Source organism: Pollicipes pollicipes, unplaced genomic scaffold (assembly GCF_011947565.3).
Source record: "Pollicipes pollicipes isolate AB1234 unplaced genomic scaffold, Ppol_2.1 Scaffold_2555;HRSCAF=2994_pilon_pilon_pilon, whole genome shotgun sequence".
NCBI lineage: Eukaryota > Metazoa > Arthropoda > Thecostraca > Pollicipedomorpha > Pollicipedidae > Pollicipes > Pollicipes pollicipes.
The window spans coordinates 19,740,333-19,755,563 of NW_023596136.1; the positions used below are offsets into that span (position 1 = coordinate 19,740,333).

General features: G+C 55.6%; 1 protein-coding gene across 1 annotated transcript in view; it reads left to right on the top strand.

Annotated features, from left to right (window-relative positions):
- LOC119098857 (uncharacterized) overlaps positions 1-15,231 on the top strand; it is a 23,555-nt gene continuing 8,324 nt past the window's right edge. The window contains exon 1 of the mRNA XM_037221905.1: positions 1-342. Within this exon, the coding sequence (XP_037077800.1) occupies positions 233-342 (110 nt within the window). The 5' untranslated portion in view covers positions 1-232. The remainder of the gene's footprint in view (positions 343-15,231) is intronic.

Sequence of the window (15,231 nt, forward strand, 5' to 3'; positions counted from 1 at the left end):
GCGGGTCGGTCCACCGTAGGCCAGCTCCCTGGCGCGAGAGACGCGTGCCGAGCAGACGCGACAGCGGCTGCGGCCACGCGCCGGGCACCGTTCAGTCACTACAGCAGAGCCCCGACGCCGGGTCGCACGTGCAGAGGCCGGCACCGGAGGGACAGGACGACTGGCAGGAGCCGGCCGCGGGCAGAGCAGGGAGGACTCGGGTAGGAGCGCTGGAGTCGGTCGAGCGAAGGCTATGCGCTGGTATGGGCGCGCGAGTGTGACTCTGACAACCGGAATCGAACGTGACGACAAACGGCGCTTCTGCGAGACGGGACAGCAGCAGAACTGTGCAACGATGGGAAGGTGAGGTGGAGTTAGCTTGTGAAGCTAAATCTGACGTTTCTCTGTGCAGGATGTTGGTTTCGCTTGTTCGCACAGAACAACATCAAGGTATCCAACTAGCCATGGGAATGTACAAAATCGGTACATTTTAGGCAGTTGGAAATTTATTTTGTTGTTTTGTTTTTGCTTCCAATCATTGCTCAGCCTCCCGCTACATCGTATTTGCTGCACGGCTGCGCATCAGTACTAGCAATTGAGACATAATGTACTATATCTTATTTTTATTCACTACATTTGCTGTATTACTGCACACGTGTATTACTCGCACTATATGCAACCTTTGTTCGATCCCGACGACCTTGCTATACGTAGCCATCACCTGGCGTTACCGCCAAGTGAGCGTGCGTTCCCGGGGAGCAGTTCAGCTCTCTAACAAAGCGTGTGCGACAGGTCACCTGATGTGGCTTGTCCTCAAGCCGGTGCACTTCCTCCCTCCGTTCCTTTCGCGTGCCACGGACACTGGAACGTGTGTGGCAGCTCATCTGATGTGGTTTGTTCTCAGCCCGGTGCACTTCCTCCCTCTGTCCATTCCTCGCGGTACAAGTGTACCTTGAAAACTGATGCACGAAGTGGAACAAAAACGATTACCAGCGTCTTTAATGTCGCTTTTGACCTGTTCGACCTCACTTTACAATGGTCGCCTAATTAGGTATAAGCCGGTAATTTCCGCAATAGACCGAATATCGACAGGTAGCAACAATTAAATATCGAAAAGTTCAACAGATGCGTTCACCTGCTCTGTCACACTTCGTGAAGTCGTGACTGGTGCCGCCTTGATAAACGGCTCGGGTTTGTTTGGTGGGGAAGCGAACCCTGGACACGAACACGCCCTGACGTTGCACTTCTATCGCCTGCAATCATGGTAGGGGGGAGTGCAACATATGAATGCGTGGTAACTGAGGCTCCAGATCCAGCATGCATGTGCGTTATCTGAGCGTGCTGTCGGAGGGTCGCGCGGGTGTTGTGCTGTCGTCAGCGGGTCTCGCGTCACTGTGTATGCATACGGGAATGATTACGCGCAGTGTACTTCATCTCTGCAGCAGAAGTGGAATGCACAGCAGCAGAAATACAACAGGTACAAATTGCAGAGAATAACAGAGAGATAGGTACAGCAGCTGGTTGGGTACGCTGGCACAACGACTGAAAGACGAAGAGCTTTGATTGATCAGGCCAAGCGGCGGCTGCGTTTTTCCGTCGCTTACACCTTACTGCCATGACACTGGCCACATCACGTTTAGGAGATGTTAAACTAGCGCAGGAGTTTCGTGAAACTGCTGGCTTTCTTTGGAAGAAAGGTATACCCTGAACCCTTTGATCAACCGCGAAAAAAGCGGATCTAGTACGTCTTTGAAGTTTCAACCGCGTGCCGTGTTAGGCTGTTGAACTATAACATCGCTTTGGAATGTATGCAAAACGAAAATGTAAATGGAAAAGCCACATTAATGAGGTGTTATCAGGTCCGTGAGCGTCATATCGCTCCGTTCGGTATTTTTGGGGCTATTAAGAAATGCTACGCGAAGGGCTGATCAGACGACACTGGTGTTTGCTTACAACAGGCCCCCAATATACACTGATCCACACGCGCCCACTCTGGGACCACTGTTGCGTGCATCGTGCGCACATGTCCCTGGAAGACAGTGCCGGACACATTGCAGTCCGGGTTTTCAGGATGTCCGTGGGTTGGACGCGCGCATGCGAAGGCTGTAATGTTGTATAATAGCCAAGGCCGCGCATACCGCATCATTGGACGCGCGGCCGGGCAGCTGCCCGTCTTCCCTGTAGTGGTGCCAGAACCAGATGAGCGAGAGCCGGTCACCTCGGGGTGACGGGGCCGTAACCCTGGGCGCGTCCTATTACAGACTGGTCATGGTGTGTGCTTCCTTTGTATGACGCGGAGAGGACACCTTCGGCGCCACGTGTCTTCCCTCCCCAGGGAAGCGTAGGGAACCGAAGCGACCACACTAAAGAAAGCGACCGCCTGGGCACGCACGAAGAGAAAATTTAAAGGTGTGGACATTGCAAGTATGGTGCGAACAGACAAGTAAGTTTATTCGTGATAATTACACCCACTGCATGCCGTGTTGGCTTGAATGGCCTTAAATGTTCTGGAAAAATGACCATTGCCAGGCCGCCTCGCGTGCTCGTCAAGATCCTGGAGTCCACAGCTGGATGATTCGCTGCTCTTTGGCAGGACCATCGTGACCATCTCTGGCCGCTTCAGCTACTCTGTCTGGAATCATATACATGCATAAATTTCAGCGAGTTAACCACGATGTAGCACGTACTTGAATGTTCATACCTGATGTGAATACCGTTACTATCAAAAGTCAGTAAGGCACATAACGAAGTGCAAAATGTCAATAACAATCAGAAGGCACGTGCAAGACTCTCGAAAATTTAGGAGACGCCAGCACGGAATAATTAGTTGACACACGGCACATGATACATTGTACGAGAGCTGATGAATACAAAATTTTACGGTACAATTTCCACCGCTTGGCCCTTTCTTGTTTTTGTTATGCTGGGCAAAGGGATCAACATTACAAGAGTTTATATAAATTTTACCGTGTCTGAAGTTTTGGTCTTTATCGCGTCCATTTTGAAAGAGCAGACATTTTTGGAATTCGTTGCTACTTTCTTGACGCTGTTGGCAACCATGGGCGCTGCATGACCTACAGCAGTCGATGCGCCCTAAAACCCCAAATCATCATCATCATCACGACGCTGTTGGCAGCTAATCCCTCGCCGGTTTGAGTAAATCACACTCCGCAAAAGCTGGTCGGCCGTGCGGTGTTGGCCGGGTCCGCCGCAGTCCAGCGCAGCTGGTGGGTTGGCTCCTGGGCAGGTGATGCTACGCGAAACTGAGCACTGGGACGACGCTGCTGGACGATGGCATGTCCAGAGAAGTCAACACCCTTGCCGTTGGCTTGATATAGGTCCGACGCCCCGTCACGGAGACGGGCGATCCAGGCCGTGGTATCACGGCAGCTAAAGAGGCTCGAGTCCGTCTTGAGGGGCGCACGGTTCCCCTCAACCGACGCTGCCACCAGTAGTTGTCGGAGCAACGGGGCCTCGGGGTAACTGGGAACAGGGCACTCGGGGTGACTGGGGGGCAGTAACCCGAGGCGCGTCCTTATACGGACCGACCTTAACGTGTACTTCCCTTGAATGGCATGGAGGAAGGGCTTCGGTCCAACATTGAGCATTTTTGTCGGGTCCGCCAAAAGAGGAAACTTGTAGCGACTACATTAAAGTTGCTAAGAGCGTGTTTTGCCCCGTCCTGGCATGCCAAGCGTTCGATCGCCTTACATTCGCATCACTGAAACCATCTTTGACGGAAAACGATTTTCCTGAAATATTGAGCTGTCTGGTGTGTCGCTTGACGGCTGATCGTTCAGAAACGATGAGTTTCGAAGCCCTGATAGGGACGTGCAGCGTTGCTGTTGGTAGTGAAGGTGCGGGTGAAGGTGCCGTAAGTAACCAAACGATTTCATTGCGCCCGATAGTCAGTAAGTCAGCATGCCAAGCTACTTCGTGCGCGAGGATGGACACATTCCGGGTGGAGAAGTGGCCTGTAAGCCGTTAAGTAACTGGCCCACGCCCTATGTTTGGGTTCTGGAGCAGCGAACTGTGCCAAAGGCAGGGGCTCCCGGACTGTCGCTCTCTCCTCGCGACTGAGTACTCACGGATAATTGGGGAAATCACATGTTACACGGTAGCCTAAAGAGGAGACGCCCGGTAATGGCCAGACCTACAGACGTGGTGCAGGCATGCAGAACGCCGCGGGATCCATCGGCGTCGCCATCACGGGAGGGGGGGGGGGGGGGGGGCGGAGGAGGTCGGACCCCAGAGGGTTTGAAAAGATTGGCCCATCTTTGTGCCTGGACCATAGCCAGCAGGCTGGAACCATGATGTGTGGGTGTGCCCCTGGCGAGGTCGCAGCTCGGGTGACAGGGTGACGGACAGGCCAGCCCAATCTCAGTCAATTTCCTGGACGTCAATGTAGGAAGGCCCTGCTCCACTGGATGATGCGATTCACTGCGCCGGCTGCTCCGGCGGGCGCGAAAGTGAAACAGACACGGTCTGAGTAACGGGGCGACGGAACGAAAGAGAAGCGGAAGGGCATAACAGGCGAGAGGTGGAGAGACGCTGCTCGGGGCTCGGTCGTGAGAGACGAGAGATTTAAAGGAGAGAGGAAGTGAAAGCAAACTGTCCTTCCTGAACATTAACAGATATGCGTCGATGCCTGAGTTGTGAGTCACTGAATTACGCGGACTGGCGGCTCTGTTAAGATGCTCCGAGAGATGGCCCAAGTCAGGTCTTGTGGATGAACAAACAGGTTCAGAGCAAATCTACTGTGGGGGAAGAAAGCTGTGAGCCTTACCACTGGTCGCTGACCATGCTAATGTCACGGGAAAAGGAGCTGCGAGTCTTACCGCTAGTCCCTGACCATGCTAATGTCACGGGAAAAGGAGCTGCGAGTCTTACCGCTAGTCCCTGACCATGCTAATGTCACGGGAAAAGGAGCTGTGAGCCTTACCGCTAGTCCCTGACCATGCTAATGTCACGGGAAAAGGAGCTGCGAGTCTTACCGCTAGTCCCTGACCATGCTAATGTCACGGGAAAAGGAGCTGCAAGTCTTGCCGCTAGTCCCTGACCATGCTAATGTCACGGGAAAAGGAGCTGTGAGTCTTACCACTAGTCCCTGACCATGCTAATGTCACGGGAAAAGGAGCTGTGAGTCTTGCCGCTAGTCCGTGACCATGCTAATGTCACGGGAAAAGGAACTGTGAGTGTTACCACTAGTCCGTGACCATGCTAATGTCACGGGAAAAGGAGCTGTGAGTCTTACCACTAGTCCCTGGCCATGCTAATGTCACGGGAAAAGGAGCTGTGAGTCTTACCGCTAGTCCCTGGCCATCTGATGTCAGGGGAAAAGGAGCTGTGAGTCTTACCACTAGTCCCTGGCCATGCTAATGTCACGGGAAAAGGAGCTGTGAGTCTTGCCGCTAGTCCCTGGCCATCTGATGTCAGGGGAAAAGAAAGCCATGAGCCTTATCGCTCGTCCCTGACCAGCTGATGTCACGGGGGGGGGGGGGGGGGGGCGGAGAAAAAGAGCTGTGAGTCTTACCGCTCATCCCTAAACAGCTGATGTCACGGGGGGGGGGGGGGCGGAGAAAAAGAGCTGTGAGTCTTACCGCTCATCCCTAAACAGCTGATGTCACGGGGGGGGGGGGGCGGAGAAAAAGAGCCGTGAGTCTTACCGCTCATCCCTAAACAGCTGATGTCACGGGGGGGGGGGCGGAGAAAAAGAGCCGTGAGTCTTACCGCTCATCCCTAAACAGCTGATGTCACGGGGGGGGGGGGGGCGGAGAAAAAGAGCCGTGAGTCTTACCGCTCATCCCTAAACAGCTGATATCACGGGGGATGAAAGCCGTGAGCTTTACCGCTCGTCGCTGACCAGTCGTTGGGTCTTGTTCTGTTCGCGAAGCTCTGACTCTGCTAACGTTTTACTTGTCGGTCAAGTAAAACTTTTGCCTGGTTCAGATCGAGCCCTATTGGTGCAACGCGATGTAGCGCACTGCAAAGCAATGGACAGACGCGAGCCCCACCACAGCGGCATGGAGGCATTCATGGACCGTAGTTGTCGTGGTATGACATATAACTTGTCACTTGGCGCTTAGGATAACCGCTGTTGACACTGAATTGAAATGTCCAGGTAGATAACGCTTAACTGCGCTATCAGATACCACACCAAATGACTTAGAGGCTTTTGGTAGAACGATTTGCCACGATCAAAACGGACCCCTAACGGTCTTGGTAAGATCCACCTTGCTGGTGGATCACGCACAGTACTGTGTAAGGTCTCCACACATCGTACAAGTTCATGCAATGCTCTCGCTCCATTTATAGAAGCTTATTCAGTGAAATTTTGCCCGCGGTCGTTTCATATTTGTACCAACTCGCTTCATTTGTATACTTGCTTTTGCACATCACAACTTATTTTGGCCATCACTTTTGACCCACTCCTACTGTTGCATCTCCACCTGTTCCAGACGCGGGACAACATGACAACCTGATGTCATGTTCGCCCCGGCATCCCAACATGTTATATGGTCCCGCCATCCGCAGTCCTCTAGTGTTCCCACAGTCCCGAGTCGGGACTGCCGGGACTGTCGGGACTCCCGACTCATCTCAGCCTTTCCATGCCCTCCTCTGGTCCTGTCCGTACACCGATGCAGGTCCGTGTCCACCCATGGTGTTCGAATGCCTGTGCCTTGTACCCAAGGCGTCTGGAAGTCCGTGCCCTCTGCCCATAGCGTCCAGATGTCCGTGCCCTGTACTCGAGGCGTCCGGGCGTCCATGCCTTGTACCCTTGGCGTGCCGATATCCGTGCCCCGTACCCACGGTGACTGCCAATCCGTCCCATGTCTCGCCCTCAGCCCGGTCCGTGTGCTTCCCACTGCCAGTGCCGCGTCGAGTCTGCAGTCTACACTGCTCCTCAGGATAGCGTAATGTCCCGTACCCACGGTGACCACAATCCCGTCCCATGTCTCGCCCTCAGCCCGGTCCGTGTGCTTCTCACTGCCAGTGCCGCGTCGAGTCTGCAGTCTACACTGCTCCTCGGGATAGCGTAATACAGTTTTTGCTACGGCTGTTCTTCTCGGTGCTGTGAGAGGCATTGCAGCTTCGCACGCTGTTGGTATGTCAGCAAAATGCAGTGTGCTTGTGACTCACATGCTAAACTGTCGGTATGGCTACGTTTTGTTTCATCAGTAATTTCCAAGTTCAAGTTGTTTGTACTTCTGTCCAGCATCTTGTGCTCAGTTCAATTACACATTCGTCTGCAGTTATTTCCCATGTCCCTCACCAATTAAGTCATGTCCCTCTCCCAACGTCCCAATTACAGTACTTGTTATTTGCGAGACCACGTCACATCCGGGCACCGATGCATATCCGTGTGCCACTCCCAGTCCCGCTCACCACCGCCACCGTATCTCGTACGCAGCCCTATCCTGGCTTGATACTCCGCTCCCGCCGTTTTAACAGCCGCCCTCTCTGTTCCTGTACATTGCCCCCATTCTCGTCCTCGCTGGACCCACATCCCACCTCCATTTTGTTCCCTCGTCACCGTGTCCGGCCCCAGTCTTGCCTTCTCCCGCTCCGCCTCCCGCCTCTTCCCTTGACGATTGCGGTGCCGTAGCCGGCCGCTGCCGCCCTTCTGTCAGCCCTGTGTCGCGCCCCGGCGCCAGGCCCGCCCCTCGGCCCGGCCCGGTGCGACCGCCGTCCGTCCGTCCGTCCGGCCGTCACGCCTCAGTGGCGCCGCCAAGTGGGCAAATGGATCAGCGCTTTCTCTGGGCGCGGGTCCACCGGAGCGATCGCACGTCGGCGTCGCGACCAGCCAACCGGCAAGGGACCATTGCACGGCCGGGCGGGCACGGCAGGTGCGCAGGCACGTCCCCGCGCCCGGTGTCGACACGAGGACAGCGCGGGAGGAGCAGGGAGTGGGCACGTCCTCCGTGGCTGGTGTTGATACGGGGACAGTGCAGAAGGAACAGGGGAACAGACACGGCCCCCGTGGCTGGTGTCGATACGGGTACAGCGCAAGAGGAACAGGAGAGTGGGCACGTCCTCCGTGGCTGGTGTCGACACGAGGGCAGCGCGGGAACAGCAGGGAGTGGACCAGGGTTGGGGACTGACAGTGGTAGGGAACGCATGAAGTGAACGGGATTCCGGGTACGGCGTCGACATCGCAAAACGTCCAAAGGGGGACCTGCATCCCCGGCCTTGCTGGTTCAAATGAAACGCCATGATAAGAACCTTAACCAGAAAGCACGTGACGCTTCTCGGCGCATACAAAACTTGCAAAAGCAAAGTTAGAAATTCATATGCAATCGTCCATATGGATTTCTCTCAAACCAACAAAACATTGGCGCAACTTTTAGGGTGAAACTTGTATCAAATGAGGTGTAGCTGATCTCTGTGTCCGGATAAGGTTAATGAACCGCGTACCACGAAACAGGTCGGGCAGTGATCATCAGGAGGCCCGGTGCAGCCTGTCCATGAATGGGTCAATGCGCCATGAGTCGGCAGCACAGGTTCGGCGGCCCGACACCGGTTATTAGAGGCTCCGCGCCCGAACGAAGGCGCGATGCATGATGTGGATTGAGGTCAAGCGAGGAGCCACCCGCAGACGCAGACATGGACTCCGAGCTTCAAAACAGGGGTATACGTACGTAGTGGCCCCCGGGGGAGCGTACCTTCCCTTTACGGAATTGATGGACAGTGCGTGTTCATGGCGCATGTATATAGCAAGTGGCAAATACACGTGACAACATGTCAAATGGCCCCTATGATCCGATTTGGCTCCCCCGAGGCGGAATCCTAAATGGACCACAATCAGCGCGTATCATCAGTCACTCCATTCATTGTAAAGCAAAGGAAGGGCCTTTGCGCCGGTCGTGGTTAACAAGTGGCAATATCGGATTGGTTTGTACCTACTGTGTACAACCCGCTAGGGCTGTCCCTGGTCCTTGACCCCCTCCATGAAGGGTTGCTGCAAGAGGACGCCGGGACGTCCAAATAGAAGCCGCCGGGTAGGGAAGTGAGCCAATCAGTCTGCGCCTCCCGCCGTCGGATATATCCCGCCTACGGCAGCAGTGCTCAGCTAATGAACTCTGTGTCTTGTTTTTCAAGTCGGGCTGCTGCGTTAATCACCTCCGTGATTTCCGTGGTTCCATATACCCGGATAGGATGTCCGAAACGCTACAATTAGCACGACAAATTATAACGCTAATGACATGCCTCAGAAAGTGATTGAACGGAGATACCATAGAAATATTTTCGTAGAAAGTGATATCGGCGGTCATCGGCTCGGTCCGGCACCCCTCGCTGCCGTGCGAGACTGTGCCCCCGGCGCCTCGTATCTCCGCGTTCTGCCTGCTGTTCGTCCAGTCCGCGGCCACGCCGTCGGTCCCAGTGATGTGGCGGAATACGCGGCCAGCTTCAGTTGCACGTGCAGCAGCCGCGAGCGGTCTCCCGTTCCCAGGTGAACTCCGTTGTCACGGACCAGCGGGTGCCGGTGTGACGAGCTGGGATAATGAGCGCGTGCTTGAGTAGCGCACCGGGCCCGCCAGCCAGAACACAGCTGCCTCCCCGCTAGGAAGTGTGACGTTTTCTCTTCTCGCTGGCGGCGCTAAGCTACCCAGTATGGTGATTGGGCACTTGTCAAGAGCTCGCGTACTCTTCGGAAAAATCCTGGCATTTGATAGCCATTGTTTGGACATGTTATCGCACATTGCCGTGAGCAACTATGGCATTTGCAGATCGCTAACCGAGCGGCTGAGGCATGATATGGAACAATTCTTCACCGCATCGCAAGTTGTCATGTGATGGCGTCTCTGAGGCTTCAGTTGCTTTTTATGTATTCTCTTTTTCGGATGTCAGTCCTCACATTGGGTCGATTTCAAGAATAATGTTTTGGTGCATGGCTCAAAGCTAGATTGATTTCAATCATTCTTAAAGCTGACGGTTGATAGACATGCAGGATGAATATTATTGATGACATTCTAGTTCTGCCGATAAGGAAAGCAAGCTGGGGAACATTCCATTGACAGTAGAAATGTCTGGCCTATCAAACCATCTGAACACAGCTGATTTCTTACCTATGACACACTGACTGACAGTCTGAATGAATGACTGCCTGACCGAGACTGTCTGTCTGACAGCCAGTCAATGAGCCAAAACACTGGTAAAGCAAACAAGAAGACCAAACATCCTGCAAACAATGGGCACGTCAACACCGACAAGACATCAAGCAGTGCCGAACATAATGCGCACACAGCTCACGTGCCGATCAGTACCGCACGATCACAAGCTACTGACCAGTTTGTTCTTTGAGGCGCATGTCTCATAGGCCGCGCCGAAGGCCGTGTCTGCCATCCGATTAACAGCCCGGTATTTTTGTATGTGGATGTACAAAGCCTCTCTTGACAGATGTGTTGTGAAGTGTTCTTTATCCGACATCTCTTTATCTTATCTCGCAGCAGGGTGTGTTCACATTGCTCGTATATGGGTGGTTTACAAACGCGCCCCCCCCCCCCCCCGCGTGGTTCATGTTGCCTTCGAACCCCCTTCGCCACCCTTTGCAATGAATCCCGGCTCTGCTCGCGCTGAAGTCAAAATGATTCACCACTGAATTTGAGCACCTGCTGGTCGGAGCTGTCCGGGGAAGTGGTAAGGATGGGCGTGTGCAACATAAAAATGAATGGAAAATTCTGGATAATTACAAATCGAGTTTGGAACTTGTCCATTGGCTGCGAGGCGAAACACCGACCGCACAGTGATAGAGCAGCTTGGAATATTTCTGTGTTCGCGTCGGGAACACTCTCCTGAATATCGCTGTCCTCGATTACGGCCCTCTCACACGCCTGCGTTACTGCGAAAGGGGATTCAGTGCTGTTGTAATGTGGGCCGATCGCTGCCCAAGCGCTGCCAGTCAAACTGCGACGCCTTGCTTCGACATCCCTTCACGCGCACCGTCATTGGGAACTACCTTACTTCAACCCTCTCACTTCTCCACCAAAAAACAACCCCACCGCCATCTTAAGCTTCGACAGACCGTGAACGGCTTACTTACTCGTTCACAAACAAGCAAAACCACGTGACTATCGCTCACGTAGCAAGTGTTGATGCTGCCGTAGGCAAGCAGCCGTGAACTGCTTCGGAAGCACTTCACAGCTGCCTCCCCCCCCCCCTCACCCCAGGCCGTCCGTCCGCGTCCACACTCGCGTCTTGAGCAGCGGCTCGACTCGATGCCCGGAGGGCGCCGGCGGTGTGGTGAGTTTCGCGGCAACTAGAGCGTGCGACCGACGCTGAGCCCGTGCCGTGGCGTGGCGCGCCGAGCCGTGCCAGCGCGCGTCAGCACACCGTTCCCCGTCAGCGAGGCAATGCGGTGTTGACGAGCGCACCGCGAGCCGTGGTCAAACAGCCGCCCGCTGACGAGCTGTGGTCAAACAGCCGCCCGCTGACGAGCCGTGGTCAAACAGCCGCCCGCTGACGAGCCGTGGTCAAACAGCCGCCCGCTGACGAGCCGTGGTCAAACAGCCACCCGCTGACGAGCTGTGGTCAAACAGCCGCACGCTGACGAGCCGTGGTCAAACAGCCGCCCGCTGACGAGCTGTGGCCAAACAGCCACCCGCTGACGAGCTGTGGTCAAACAGCCGCCCGCTGACGAGCTGTGGTCAAACAGCCGCCCGCTGACGAGGCCCGGGGAAGCGTGAGCCTGCTGCGCCCTCTGTCGTGTTGTCCGGGTGACTTTTTTATCTTTTGAACATACCTGGCGTGCAAGCTTTGTGAAAAGGCCAGCCTTCTGATCCGCTTCCTGTGACAGCCACTCACTTCAACAGAAAAAGTCCAAACCTGCCGTGAATAACTGCCCCACTGAGAGAAGATATTAAAGCTAAACAGCGACTAATTGCAGTCAGGCCAACACCAGGCGCTGGAAATTGGGAGCACGTCAGGCAGCCGCAGCTGACCTAGGCACCGACGGACGAGGACACGGCGCAGCTGCCGTCCCGGCTCGTGCCGGCCCGTCCCCAGTCTGGGCTCGTACCGGCCTGTCTTCAGCCCCGGCTCGTGCCGGCCCTTCTCCGGTCCAAGCTCGTACCGGCCCGTCTTCGGTCCGGCACTCGGTTGGCGAGCCCACCTCGCCCGGTCGCGGATCCGCGACCCAGCGGCGACGCGCGCCGGCCGGCTAACCGGGCCGCCGCCACCCCCGCCGCCACCTCCGCCGCCGCCGCCGTCGGTGCCGACCGCGGGACGATCCGGCAGCCGGCGGTCGGTCCGCCTGGACGCGGCCGCCCCGATCTCGCGGCAGATCGCGGCAGGTCGGCAGACGCCGGCGCGTGAAATCGGCGTGGCCTTGATTCGGCGGTGAGCCGGCGGCGGCGCTGTGACAGTTCGGGGCGCCGTCTGCCGACGCGGCGACACTGGCCGACCGACAGCTGCCACCAGATGCCGCGGCGCAGCGCGCGTCCAGTCACCCGGCTTATTTGCGGCCATTCACGGTGCCGACAGTGGACGACTCTGCGGCCGCGGCCGCGACACAGGAGCACCGCACGTGGTCGGCGCGTGAGGAGACGGCGGCGTGTCCGCCGGCCGGTGACCGAGCCCAGGCGGTGGTCTAGATTCCTCGAGCCCGGCCAGGAGCTTGCGTGGAACGGGACGGCGCGGACAGACTCATTGGCGGATGTTTTCTCTTCGGGGATGCGAAGATGCTGTTGCACGGCGCACTGAATACACGCTGCGCTCGCCGACCATTTTCGGCTAAACCCGTGGGTAAAACCCATACCGCTCTAAGTAAAACCAAGGGAGAAGACATTTGTGTAGAGCGCTCCAACGGGAGGTGTTGTATCCAGTTAAGAGGAACTATTCACTTTGAACACTCATGGACTTTGTTGCAAGGAGACGGAAAACGGGATCAGGCCCGCTCCAACATTTCCAGATTTTGAACATTGCGCCTGCATGGCATTGTACGGAAAGAACGCTTAAAAACCCCTTGTGTTCTTCTAAACTTATGACCCGCGGCACTAACATGTTTCGCGCACCGACCGATTTCGAACGAAAGCACTCCATTGTCGTTTTGAGAGGCCAGCAGACAGTCGACAGGTAGTTTTGCTGCGGATCTTTCGAGACATCATTCCCGTGGTTGAGTCGTTTTAAGAAAGGACGTACGATATACGTCCGTGCGATATACGATATGCCATATACACGAGTCAGCACGATGCGCACAAGTGTCCCCGATCTCTGCATCGCCCCGTTCCCAACGCACGAACCATGAAGAGTTTCGACGTCGCACACCACCGACGGGACGTCGTGTCGTTCTCCGCCGACTGCGGTTGTATCGCTCGTGGTGCTGACCATCCAAGCAGCCGACTGCAGCGGCGGTACAACGCGCTCGGGTTGGAAATGCGACGCGACACAGGAGTCTGTCGGCCGCTTACTCGACTTCGCGGGCAGCATGGCAGGAGGGCGGGACACTCGACGAGACTTCGCGGGCAGCACGGTGAGAGGACGGAACACTCGACGGGACTTCGCGGGCAGCACGGTGAGAGGACGGGGCACTCGACGAGACTTCGCGGGCAGCACGGCGAGAGGACGGAACACTCGACGAGACTTCGCGGGCAGCACGGCGAGAGGACGGGGCACTCGACGAGACTTCGCAGGCAGCACGGCGAGAGGACGGAACACTCGACGAGACTTTGCGGGCAGCACGGCGAGAGGGCGGAACACTCGACGAGACTTCGCGGGCAGCACGGCGAGAGGACGCGGCACTCGACGAGACTTCGCAGGCAGCACGGCGAGAGGGCGGAACACTCGACGAGACTTTGCGGGCAGCACGGCGAGAGGGCGGGGCACTCGACGAGACTTTGCGGGCAGCACGGCGAGAGGGCGGGGCACTCGACGAGACTTCGCAGGCAGCACGGCGAGAGGACGGGGCACTCGACTAGTTGCGAAACGAATGTGGTTCCCTTTCCCAGCCGATCGTCGATCGAAGATAAAGCCGGACATTACAACCACTGAAGCGTGCGAGAACGCAGCAGCCACCGAACGAAATGGCCTGTTCTGAAAGTACCCATCGATGCATGTGATAATAGACATGTCAATATTTGGAAAAGTAAGCAGCCGTTTCTTGTCACGTTTCCGACCAATCTGCATTCGACTGTACGCTGTGCATGCTGGATTAGCGCATGTGCTTCTTCTTGATGCACATTATGCCACAAGGCTGACTATAGAACCAACCACCCCAGCGGGCCTAAAAAGGTCCCCGCATATGTTACGTAGGAACGGTCCGATCCCGAGCTGACACCGTGTCTCTCAGGGACCGTGTTGTCCGTGGAGTAACCTGATTCCCATGACCCAGCTCACCCATAACGCCATCAGACGGACATTTCGCACGTGTTCAAAAAGCCACTTTCGCCGAGCTGCGGGCAAACCAAACCAGGGCTGTAGTATCCTGACCTGCGACCTCTTCTTCTTGTGCCGGCTCGCGCGCCAGGAGCGACAGCGCTGCGGTAAAGGTATTTGAAACTAGCCAATACATCCACGTCGGATTGGTGGTCTTTGTGGCGCCGTCGTCGGCTGGCGGAACAATGGCTAATCCGACCTGAGCGCTGGCGCGGAGTTCCGCTAATGGTCAAGACGCCTGCGAAAAAGAAACGTGACAACATCGAGAAATTCATTACGCCGAGTGACAGGATCTATTTTTTACTGCGCTGTTCTCTAGACGTCACGCACGCACGTGCTTGTTTGTCACGTGCACGCATTTCGCAATCCTTGACACTGGAGTGAAAGCCTTTCATTGCCGCGAACGGATGGTAGTCCCACTTCAGCATGCTTTCCGAGCCGCTTTTAGGAATGCCTGTAAGCGTGAATGTAGAAATGCGTGTTTCACCACACGTATGGTGTAAATGAGCAAGAGCTGGTTGATGGCATAGCGCGTGTGTAGTCGAGGAGGCATTGTTGGCGCGCGTGCCGTTGTCAAATTTTAAAACGCGTTGATTTCAACGCGAATAATTGTGGGCGGTTACAAATTTGGGTAGACCCATAGGAATATTGTGTTTACCCACTGGAGTGGATTGAAGTTAAACGATGCTGTTATATGCAATGCAAAAAGCGTGCTAAATGTTTTTATTTTTTGTTTTGTTGTGAAATTGCAAAATTCTGTATACCCCATTTCCACTTTCATTGCAAAATCGTACGTGCACTCTTTTGCCATCATGCGCCTTACGGGTAGTTAATATGCCCAAATCGCTAAAGCCTTTCGTCAAATATGTGAGGAGCAGGAGA